Source organism: Terrapene carolina, unplaced genomic scaffold (assembly GCF_002925995.2).
Source record: "Terrapene carolina triunguis isolate 2854851 unplaced genomic scaffold, T_m_triunguis-2.0 Scaffold175, whole genome shotgun sequence".
In the NCBI taxonomy this organism is placed as follows: Eukaryota; Metazoa; Chordata; order Testudines; family Emydidae; genus Terrapene; species Terrapene triunguis.
In genome coordinates, this window is record NW_020664526.1 from 2,767,353 (window position 1) to 2,778,365 (window position 11,013).

The 11,013-nt window shown below is 49.6% G+C and overlaps 1 protein-coding gene across 1 annotated transcript in view; it reads left to right on the plus strand.

Moving 5' to 3' along the window:
• Window positions 1-5,886, plus strand: part of LOC112107635 (melanophilin-like) — a 63,392-nt gene extending 57,506 nt beyond the window's left edge. Inside the window, exons 14-16 of the mRNA XM_026654000.1 lie at window positions 1,013-1,070; window positions 4,924-5,021; window positions 5,834-5,886. Coding sequence (XP_026509785.1) covers window positions 1,013-1,070; window positions 4,924-5,021; window positions 5,834-5,860 — 183 coding nt within the window. The 3' untranslated portion in view covers window positions 5,861-5,886. The remainder of the gene's footprint in view (window positions 1-1,012; window positions 1,071-4,923; window positions 5,022-5,833) is intronic.
• The last annotated feature ends 5,127 nt before the right edge of the window (window positions 5,887-11,013 follow it).

Here is an 11,013-nt window from a genome sequence, read left to right on the forward strand (position 1 = left end):
GACTGCAGACCCTGAGACCAGGAGAATGGCTGCAGCTAGGAAGGGCTGGGCATAGCTTGCTAAGGCAGGAAGGGCTCTGACCAGACCGGGGCATTTGGGCTGTACCCCGTTGAGGGGTGTTTAGTTCTGAGCTTTGAGTTAATAAATCAGACCCCAAGGAGGGCTGTTGTGGTTTGACTGGGAAAACTCTGCATGGAGTTTATTTGGGGATCCAAGAGGGGAAACAGAGGAGGGGCCGCATGCAGGGCCGTTCTGAGGCCACCAGGGCGTGTTATGAGGCAGCCACTGGTCCACCGACTCAAATTATCCCTAGTCAGCAAAACATGGCTGAATCGGAGTAGACTTAAGCAGACGCGTAAATGCTTTGTTGACTCGGGGCTAAAGCGATTACTCCGGCTCAGGGCTGAGGCATGACGGCATAGCCGCTTAGGGCAGTTTGCACTGGTGCTAGCTGTTTGGTAGCTATTATAGAGGGTCCCTCTGACTATCGGGCCACAAATCTGGTACCTGTTACGAATGCTGCATTATTTTCATTCTGAATGTGCAATAATATCTCGTAGCCCTCTGGAGAATGCAGGCTTCTGTATGGTGGCCAGCCTCCCAACCATTCACCTGGAGGTTAACAAAGTGCTGTCTAAGGTACAGCTTCCTAGCACGAGAATTAGTTTCAGGAGGGCTGTCAGGATTTCTCTTGTCAAATAGAGTTCTGTGTTGGGGAAGAATTAAACAATGATCTTTGCTTTGCTTTTCCCCTTGTGTGTCTCCCCCCCACCCGCCTGCCGTGTACTCTGGGTACAGTCAGCTAGTAAACACAGCGTCCCCACCGGTACACACTCAGCTGACTGATTCTGACCGGGATGACCATGTGAAGGCGTGTTGGAGACTGGTATCTTTCCTAAACCCAGACGGAGAGCCTAGCTTTAAGGCTATCCAGTGCCCCCCTCACACAGCGCTTTGAGAGAAAGGACACAGTCCCAGAGATTAACGACGACTCCTCTCCTTTCTCTTCTAGGTAATGTCTATGCCACAGGTGTTAAGGAGAAAATTCAACAGTTCCCTTGAAATTGGCGGTAAGGCTTGTGTTCTCTGCTTGTGTCTGAGGAAAGGGTGGGGGTAATGTCGGACCCTGTGGGGACTCATGTCCCACACTGTGGGGGCTGGAAGTCACATCTGTCTGGCCTCCGGCCATGGTTTTCAACCAGGGAGCTGTTATGGCAAGTGCAGGGGAGTGGGATTTTAGAACTAGGCCTGCGGGAGCCAGGAAAGGAAGTAGAGTCCGCTGACCAGATTGAGGCAAAAGGCTAAAAATCTTCCTGGCCCCCTCCCAGCAGAGAACAGAATTCTGTACTCTCCACTCCCCTAAGGCAATACAGATCGTCAGCATTCCCCCTCTTCCTCATGTCTACGATATTTGCCCCTCCCCTGTTGGGTTTTTCCTCGATGTGAGCGTCTTTGAAGTCCCCGGACCGTCACCATTCTGACCTCTTCTCCAGGGGCAGGAGCCCAGCTACTCTACAGCTGCTAGAAGTGTCTCAGAGAAGACGAAGACCCGAAAGCTAGCCGCCGTGGCCAGGCGAAGGGAAGGTCTCTGGATATATTAGGCCCTGGCAAGAGCCCTTAGGAAATGATTTTTCCACTTCTCTCTTATCTTGAATCATAAGCTTGCAGGCGGGATTGAAGAAAGAGCTGCTCTCCTTCTAGATAAGTGCTGAGCAGGGGAAGGAGTGGCGAGGAAAGGGAAAAGCAATCATTGAATACAGAGAATGACTTTACCATCCCTCCCCCCCCAATTAAAAGCGAATTGCAAGGCACGTTTCCTGGTCTGAATCTCACAAGGAGCGAGGTCCCTTCACTCTGTTGGTGAGGAGGGGTCATTGGCTCTTCCCCTGAAAGGGCAGCTAGATAACCGGGGTGCTGCGCTCCAGGCATGCAGAGAGAGCGATGGGCAATCCGCTGACGTCAGGGCAGGAGGCTAATCCCCCAGGCGCCCCCACAGGGGAGCGGAATGACTCTGTATCTCCTCGCCACTCTCCCCACAGGTCAACGACGTGCAAGGGTGTGCAGGGGAGGATGCAGATAGGGGAAATTGGAACGAGGCGAGAGCGAATGGGAGATTATGTAGAAGTTCAAAAAGCTGCCTCGTTAAGCCCGGCGTTTCCGGGTCCGTAGGGATGTCGGGAGTTCAGAGGGGGACTTGCTGGTGCTAAGGACGTTTCCATTACACAGTGTACCATGCAGTCCCCCTCAATGCGGCGGGCTAACTAACGGGAGTTTATACTTTGCTCCCGTATGCCGCAGTGGAGACCAATAGGCCGGTCTGTGCCTCGCTGCGGCAAGAACCCCTGTAGCTGGGGTTTCGGATGCAGCCATGTACCACAAAAATGGGCCACGCTCAGCCTGGCTGTAAGTGGGCCCAACTGTTTGGAAATCAGCCAAGTGGCATCTGCTTACTCCAAGGGGGATTTTGGCCTATTATGTCCCTTTACCAAGGAATTGAAGTGATTATTGGGAGCCTGCTATTGGGAGCCTCCATGCCCAACATGGGGCCAGATCCTGGCCCGTGCTAAGGCTTCAGTGGTGCAGAGAGTCGCTGAAGGTGACCGAACTGTGCAGCAGAGAATTCCTCCCAGCTCCTCCAGTGTAGGCAGGCATAACAGGGCTGGGTTGGGGACATGCCTGGAATGCACCATGATCTCCAGGCAGTGTAATGGCAGAGACAGGCTGAGCTGTTCCCAGGGGAGACAAAAAGCTCTTGTAAGGCTCCCTTTGCCCCTCCTCCCCACACCTCCAGCACACCCGAGGACTTTCCTATCAGAAAGGTGTTTGCAAGGTCTGCCAAGAGCAGAACCACGCGAGAACCAGAGAGCCCACCAGCTGCTCTGCTCTGAGTGCAGGAAGGGAGAATTGCAGATGATACCCCGGCTTTGTCTGATGCTTTAAGCGTAGGAACCCGAGTCCGTGTTTCGGTGGTACTGCGGTTTTTATGCAGAATGTTGTGTTTTGTCTTTCTCCGTCGCTAAGAACCTCCGGCAAATAGATTTTAAAAGAAAAACCCTTGATTGTTTAAAATTCAGTGCACAGTCAGGATCAGAACAGTGGATATCCCTTTTGAAGCCTGTCTTATTTTGACAGAAACAAGTCTGTATCTCCGGCCCCGCTCCAGTGCCAGCGTAGCTGCTGAAGAACAGGCTGCATTCCATTCCGCTCCTATATCCGCCACATCCTCAGCTACTTTCTAGTTCCAGCCCCTTTCTTGTTAATGATGAGGCATGAGGCCGAGGGGCCGCGGCTCAATATGTAGCCAGCAGGTTGAGCTGGCAGTGCAGACCTTGCCTGATCTTGTGAACCTAGTAGCTTTGCTGTGGGATCATTGCAGGAGAGTAAACGCGGCCCTGCTTTCAAAGAGCAGCCATTGCTCTGACCAGAGTGATCCCGTAAAGCCCTTGTGTACGCAGAACCCAGCTGTAGCGGGTACGTGAGCCTTTGTTCTTTTGGGCAGAGGGCTCCTGGAAGCACAGCGCAAAAGATGCACCCCAGGGAGTGGATGGGCAAAGCTGGCACACAAGGGGCTTAAAACCAGCTTATTTCTGGGCTGCTGCAGGGATCTGCTCTAAGCTCCAGCAGCCTCCCAAGGACTGCCTAAGAGCTGTTCACAGCCCAGAATGGCCATAGCAGCTAATCCACTCCCCATCCAGCCCAAAACCTCTCCTCCGGCCTCCAGCCCCGGCAAGCACCTCCGCAGGGCCTCTGAGAGAGGAGCAATGGAGAGCCACTTACAGCGCCCGGTGCTGTTCCTCTGCCAGGCGAATTCTCCTTCCCCATCTGCGGTGCGCGGGTGGCCAGTATGTGCACCTCCCGCTGGTGCTGGTGGAGGATGGCTCCCAAGGAACCACAGCCCTGCCCCAGCACAACCCCCCAGGCCAGCTGAGGATCCCTCTGCTAGGAGAATCCCCAGCTGCTGCCTTACAACAGTCCCATCTGTGCTGCAGGGGGCATGGGAGGGACAGAGGATCTAGCCCCTTATCTTTCTAATGCACCTGCCATGGTGCCTAGGTGCCCTGGTGTCTACTCTGAACAGCAGCAGTGACGGTGACTGGACTAATTTGAGCACAAGTCAAGAGTTGCTGTTATTTCTCCGACTATCTCACTGAGTTTGATCTGGTCCCACCGCAGTCATGGGACCAGGTCAAAAGAGAACCCACTGGCGTAAAGACTACACAGATGCAAAGTCAAGGAGAACCAGGCCTTTAGCTGGGAGTTACATTTCCACATGCAGACAGTACTGTCCAGCTGTAAGACAGCCACATGGTGCTCTCACCTGCACCCTGAACACCCCTTGTCTATGCTGGCCAAGAACCTGTTCTGAGAAATTATCAAGCCACTTCCAGGGTAACTGGACACGCTACTGTAATAGATTCTGTGAAGCTGCCTCTCAGATCTTCTCCAAGGTGGATTCCTCCTGTTTCCCTGAACGGGAAGAGGGGGGACGTATAAATATAAATCAGGAGTCACTGCTAGAATCATGAGTACGCGGAGGCGAGCAGCTGGCTGAATAACCAGGAGGCCGTTGGTTGAATTGTTCAGGCACATTCAGGAAATGTTGATACTGAATTATGAATGGAAATAACAACAGTGGCTCAGTGAGTAATTGACACCTCTGACTGAGGTGGAATATGACCTGGCTCACGCGCTGTTCGCCTCGAATATGAAGGGTCTAATTCTCTTCTGGTTTACAGTAGTGTCAATCGGGAGTAACTCACTGATTACACACCTGTGTAAAACTGCTGTGAGTCAGAGGAGACTCAGGCCCGGAGCAGGGCAAGGAAGCTATTTCAAAAGAGCCAGGTGCATTTCTTGTCACCCAGGCGTGATCTTAGATCAACACCACCAACGTAAGCTATTTTATCTTTTATTTTTGTAAAGACGGCGACGAATCCTTTGATCGAAACTCCATTTACCGAGGCTCTTTGACACAGAGGAACCCCAACGGGAAGAACAGGAAAGCAGATCGCGTCTTCGCGGTAACCTTCCAGACTCTCACTTATTGACCCGACACGTGATTGGAGGGGTTTCATTCAACCTGCAGAGGCAGGAAGCCGATTAGGGCTGCCAGTCTCTGGGCTGGCTCAGCTCAGGGCTTTACCTGAGTGTGGGGTATGCAAAGAGGCCATTCCTGCAGCTGTGGGTCCGGTCCTGCTCCTTAGTGCCAGATGCCCCCCCACACACTGGGGGTTGAAAGGAGTGGAGGGTTGCTTAGAGTTCTTGCTGATCGGCCATACAGGGTCTGGGCATTTTGCTACATCAATAAATTAGCACAGAAGTCTTAGCAAACTGTATTTCACCCCTCTAATGTTGGTCAAGATATTCCTGGTGCCTCCATGGGGCTCCACTGCTGAAACCTCTGAGACACCAATGGTGCCCAGAGACCAGCAACCACTCCTCTGTGGTGTGGTTCAGCCTGCCCACCCTTAGCCAGTGTGCGGTCACTGAAGCCCGCTAGGCAAGAAATGGAGCTGTTGAGTGCAGAGCTGATCTCAAGGCATGTGACTAGGTCAGCAGCACGCACGAGACTGACATGGGCATGATGAAAGGAGGCAGTTGGATCTTCCAGGGGTACGTCTCCCCAGGGAGACGTGCTGGTGGCTTCATCTCCTGCTCTGGAAGGGGCAGCGAGGGCAGCCCACAGCGAGTGGAGATTGCAGGAGGAGAGTCACGCAGCTTGTTGGGAGAAGGGAAACGGGAAGCAAACAGCGCGAGTCCCAGGGTGAATGAGATTCGTGTGTTTGATCCTGTAGCCCTGAGGTTTTCAGTTCAGTGTCTTGGTGCCTTGCAGAAGCCTGTGATGACCCATCGACCCTGAAGAAGATGGAGCCTCCCGACACTGCAATTTTACTAACAATTCCCGGCCTCAGCTCAGAGCTTCACCTTTATTTCCCTCAACACATTCTCCAAAGGGCTGGACAGAGAGGAGGAGGCAGTCCCGTGGGACAGGGAAATCCTGCCGAGTTGTGCTTACAAAGCTCCGGCTCCACCTCGCTACTCAAGCAACCAAGTCCCAATAAGAATCTTGCTGCCTGTTCCTGACAGGGATTTCCAGCCCACAGTGTCTGGCAAAGCAGCCCCAACTGTCACACCACACACCCACTATGTCTCTTCCGCAAGTCTCCATTGTTGTGAAACCAGGGCATCTGTCTGCATTTGAAAGCAGTGTTGTCAAGGCTGGTAGCTGTGAGAGTTAACTCAGTGGGCCAGATACATGCTGGGGGAGGTTTAGGTTGGATATTAGGGAAAACTATTTCACTAGGAGGGTGGTGAAGCACTGGAATGGGTTACCTAGGGAGGTGGTGGAATCTCCTTCCTTAGAGGTTTTTAAGGTCAGGCTTGACAAAGCCCTGGCTGGGATGATTTAGTTGGGGATTGGTCCTGCTTTGAGCAGGGGGTTGGACTAGATGACCTCCTGAGAGGTCCCTTCCAACCCTGATATTCTATGATTCTGTGATAATTCTGGTGGCGTCAGTGGAGTGAGTTGCTTTCCTCTTGGGTTGGTGTAGAGAAGTCAGTGATTGGACCCATCAGTATTCAAGAGTTTGCAGTGGATTTGAAGTGCCCGCTCCCCACTGCCTCGAATGGGGGTCACGTGGCTAAAACCCAGCCCAACACTTTAAAAATGTGCTGCTAGACGTTTGCAAAGGTCACTCCACAGTTGTCCAAGTTCTGTCCGTTCATCCCTCTCCCCCTATGGGCAGGAGCGAGGGAAGCTTCCTAAAAGAGGGTTGGAGGCCACCTCAGTATTTTAAAATAACATTTAGTTTAAGAATGATCCATGTGAATCCTCGTGTGAGTAACATGCCATTGCATTAGGCTTCGGTCATGAGCGGAGGCAGGGAACCTCTGGAGATACGTCCTGCAGTCACCTAACATGGTAATTGCAATAGCAGTGGGCAGAACCCAGAGTTACCACGTCACAGGAAATTCTGTACTTTTGGGCATTTTTTCCTTTCTGAAATGGAACGAAAACAAAATATTTTATCTCCAGTGAAACCAAATTCCAAACAAAGTTTGGGGGTCAATCAAAACGTTTCATTTCAATAAAACTGAAACCTTTCATTCCCATTTCGATCTCAAAACTTTCAAATGTTTTTAGATAAAAAAAATTTTTTGGAAAAGTCTTCTTGAACTGAAAAATGAAAATGTTCTAGTCCCAATATGTCAAAATTGGATGTTTCAACCTTATTAAAATGCTTCTTGGGGTGTGGAGAAAATTCATCAAAATCGACATGTTTTTCAAAACATTCTAATTTGACAAAATTTGCATTTTGGGGGGGGAGGAAACAAATTTTGATGAAAAATTTCCAACTAGCTGTAGTTGTGACCAACTAATGGTATTTGTATCCTCAACCTACTGTTCTTATACTCTTGGACATGCTAGCTGAAATGAACCAATGTGACTTCTCCGCACCTACTGCCTCATTTTTAGTATAATTCCTATAGAAGCTACTTAAAGTCTCAGATTCCCTTCATGACCCTTTAGAAGTCATTTCCATTCTCACTAGTATAGTCCAAGCTGAGATCTTGAGTTCTCTTTAGGTTGGCATAAGGCGAGGCTGTTTCAAGAAATAAGTATAGCCAACTGTAAATAATTATCTCTATGTTAGAAACCAACTTCTAGCCACAACCATGTCATCACAGCACCCTGAAAAAAAATTAAATGACCAATTGTATATGTCTCACCACTGAGCTGACATCAGGCATAACCCAGTGACCCAGATCCTCAGCTGGTGTAAGGCAACTCAGTTCAAGTCAATAGAATGATGCAGATTTAAACCAGTGGCCTGGTGTTTTTTAAAGCCACAGTACAGTACCACCTTGACTATAAACACATCCTCTGCTATGTGCAGTGTGACGGGTTGGATCACAGAAACCCCCTTGGGAACTGCCAACTGATGTGCCAAGACTACTTCTGCCCCTGCTTTCCCTGCCAGCCTGGGACTCCAGCACCCTGTCTTGTTGAGCCAGACATGCCAGTCTGCTCCAACACAGACCCAGGGTCTGAACCACGTGCCCCAAAGCTGCAGAGTTAACTGAAAGCAGCTTACAGAAGTGTTCCTGTCTTTAACACTCAGATGCCCAACTCCCAGCGGGGTCCAAACCCCAAATAAATCCGTTTTACCCTGTATAAATTGTTATACTCATAAATTGTTCGCCCTCTATAACACTGATAGATATGCACAGCTGTTTCCCCGCCCCCCAGGTATTAATGCATACTCTGGGTTAATTAATAAGTAAAAAATGATTTTATTAAATACAGAAAGTAGGATTTAAGTGGTTCCAAGTAGTAACAGACAGAACAAAGTGAATTACCAAGTAAAATAAAATAGAACATGCAAGTCTATGACTAAGAAAACTGAATACAAATAAAACCTCACCAGTTCCAGTAAGCTTCCTTTTACAGACTAGTCTCCTTCTAGTCTGGGTCCAGCAATCACTCACACCCCCTGTAGTTACTGTCCTTTGTTCCAGTCTCTTTCAGGTATCCTTGGGGGTGGAGAGGGTATCTTTTTAGCCAGCTGAAAACAAAATGGAGGGGTCTCCCAGGGGTTTAAGTAGACTATCTCTTGTGGGTGGAGACTCCCTCCTCTCTCCTATGCAAATTCCAGCTCCAAGATGAAGTTTTGGAGTCACATGGGCAAGTCACATGTCCCTGCATGACTCAGTTTTTACAGGCAGCAGCCATGGCTTACCTGCTACCTTGAACGTCCTCATCTAGACTTCTTATGTGGATTGGAGCCTCCCAAGATCCATTGTCTCTTAAGTGCTTCTTGACTGGGCACTTAATTTGCACATTCCTTTCTCAAGAAGCTGACCAAATGCTTTACAAAGGCTACTTAGAAATCAAGCAACTATACAGCCAATATTCCTAACTTCAAGTACAAAAATGATACATGCATACAAATAGGAGGAATGTATTCAGTAGATCATAACCTTTACATAGATATGTTACATGGCATATGTAGCATAAATATATTCCAGTTATATCATATATACATTCATAACAGTATTCCCATGAAGCCTTATGGGGTACACCATCACACGCAGTTCCACCTTTAGTTCAGTAACAGTCTATCAGAATCTCATGACAAACCTCGGCAATGTAAAATAAGGCATTATTCAGACTCTAGCTTTCAGGCCATTTTTATTTATCTGCTTTCATCCTCCTCTGTCTCTATATATCTGTACATATGTTAAATCTTACAATAAAGCCGATTTTGTGTTAGGAGATGCTAGCACCCCATTTTGCGTCTGCTTTCCTCCCTCTTGATCTTGGCAGAATTGTCTGCCTCTCCGCTGACTTTCCTCACTTAACCAGTCAGTGCAACTGCACCGTATTTGCAAAATGCAATGGTTAAAGTACAGGAAATGAAGCTGTGGCATTGAAACAGAGGATTGGCGGGAGAGGGGGGGGGAAATACATTCATTAACCTGGCATGGATCACACGCCTGTGTTTTCACACTCATTCAGGAGCTTTGTCAAACAATGCCTAATATCGTACATGCCCTATTGGCTGCGTTTTGTTCTTTGGGTCCTGTGCTGTTGTGTTTTAAGCACAGGAGCTACAAATGGGGTTGATGCATAAAAGGAAATAGGAACAGGAGAAATTCTTTATAGCAACCCTCCCACCCACCCCAGCAAAAAAAGGTTTTATTTATTGGCGCATAAAGTCCTTTGCTCATTTGAATGGCCACACCTCTGCAAAGACCAAACACATCACATTCCGATGCCGTGATCTAATTAGGGCTCATGCAATTTGCAAGCTGGCAGGTTTCATCGTGAATCCCGTCAGCTGAGCTGGTGAACTGTTCAAAACGGCAAGCTGTAAAGTTGAAAAACATTAAAGGATTCCTGGATACACAAACCAGAAGGGCTGTGGTTTATTTTTTCTTTAACAACTGCCTTACAAATTGCGGGATACAACGGCTGATTTATGTAGCTTAACTACAGTTATACAGTAATTTCCATGAGAAACATCCTCGCCTCTCAACGCGACAGTGCGCTTTCCATTCTGCAACAGGACAAGCGCTTCCATAAAGTAACATTTCCTCTTCGAGGCTCTGTTGGCGGGAATATCCCACCCGCTATGAATAATGACTAGTTTAGCAGTATCTGTGTCTGTTGCCACTGTAGCCAAGACCTTTAGAATCCAGCTTTTCCAGCTGGGCAAAGCATATACTAAGGTTTTGCCCTGATTCCAGTCTTCAGTGTAGCTGGTCTAATACAGTCCCGTTGTAGACAGGGTCAATGGTGTCTTGAACTGGTGTCGCTTATCTCTGCATGAAACCAGGATAAGCTACACTGGTGACAATTAGCAGCATTACCTTGCTTACACTGGGGTTTTGCAATGGAGCCTGGAAACAAGACATCTCTCAGTGTAGAGCAGTGGGTCTCAATCCACGGCCCAATCAGCACACAGCTGTGGCCCATGTGACATCCTCAGAGCCATTCAGGTAGTATATATATTGGGTGGATGCGGCCCACATAACACAGAGAGCTGCATGTGCAGCTCACAATGGTAAATAGGTTGAAAAACCACTGATGGAGAGGGAGCCATCGAGAGGATGCAATCAGGGGTGAGCTGGAGCCGGTTCGCACGAACCGGTTGTTAAATTTTGAAGCTGTTTTAGAACCGCTTGTTAACTGGCTTCCCTGCGAGAGAAGCTTTGATGGGCTCTGGCCGGGAAGCGTGTAATTCCTCCTCCCGGCCACCCGGGGGCGCTGCGCTGCGGGAGCCATGTGGGCAGCCTCCTGGCCCTGTTGCTGCTCCTGGGACCTCTGGCCCTGGGGCTCCCGCTGCTGCCTGGTGGGTCCCCGGCTGCTCTGCTGGGCCTGGGCTGCGTCCTGCTGCTCGGGCTGCTCAGAGCCGCTCGCCCCGTGTCAGAACCTGCACCCCCTGCCCGCAGCCCCTGCCCGCACCCCCTGCCCACAGCCACCCCCTGTCCACACCCCCTGCCGCACCC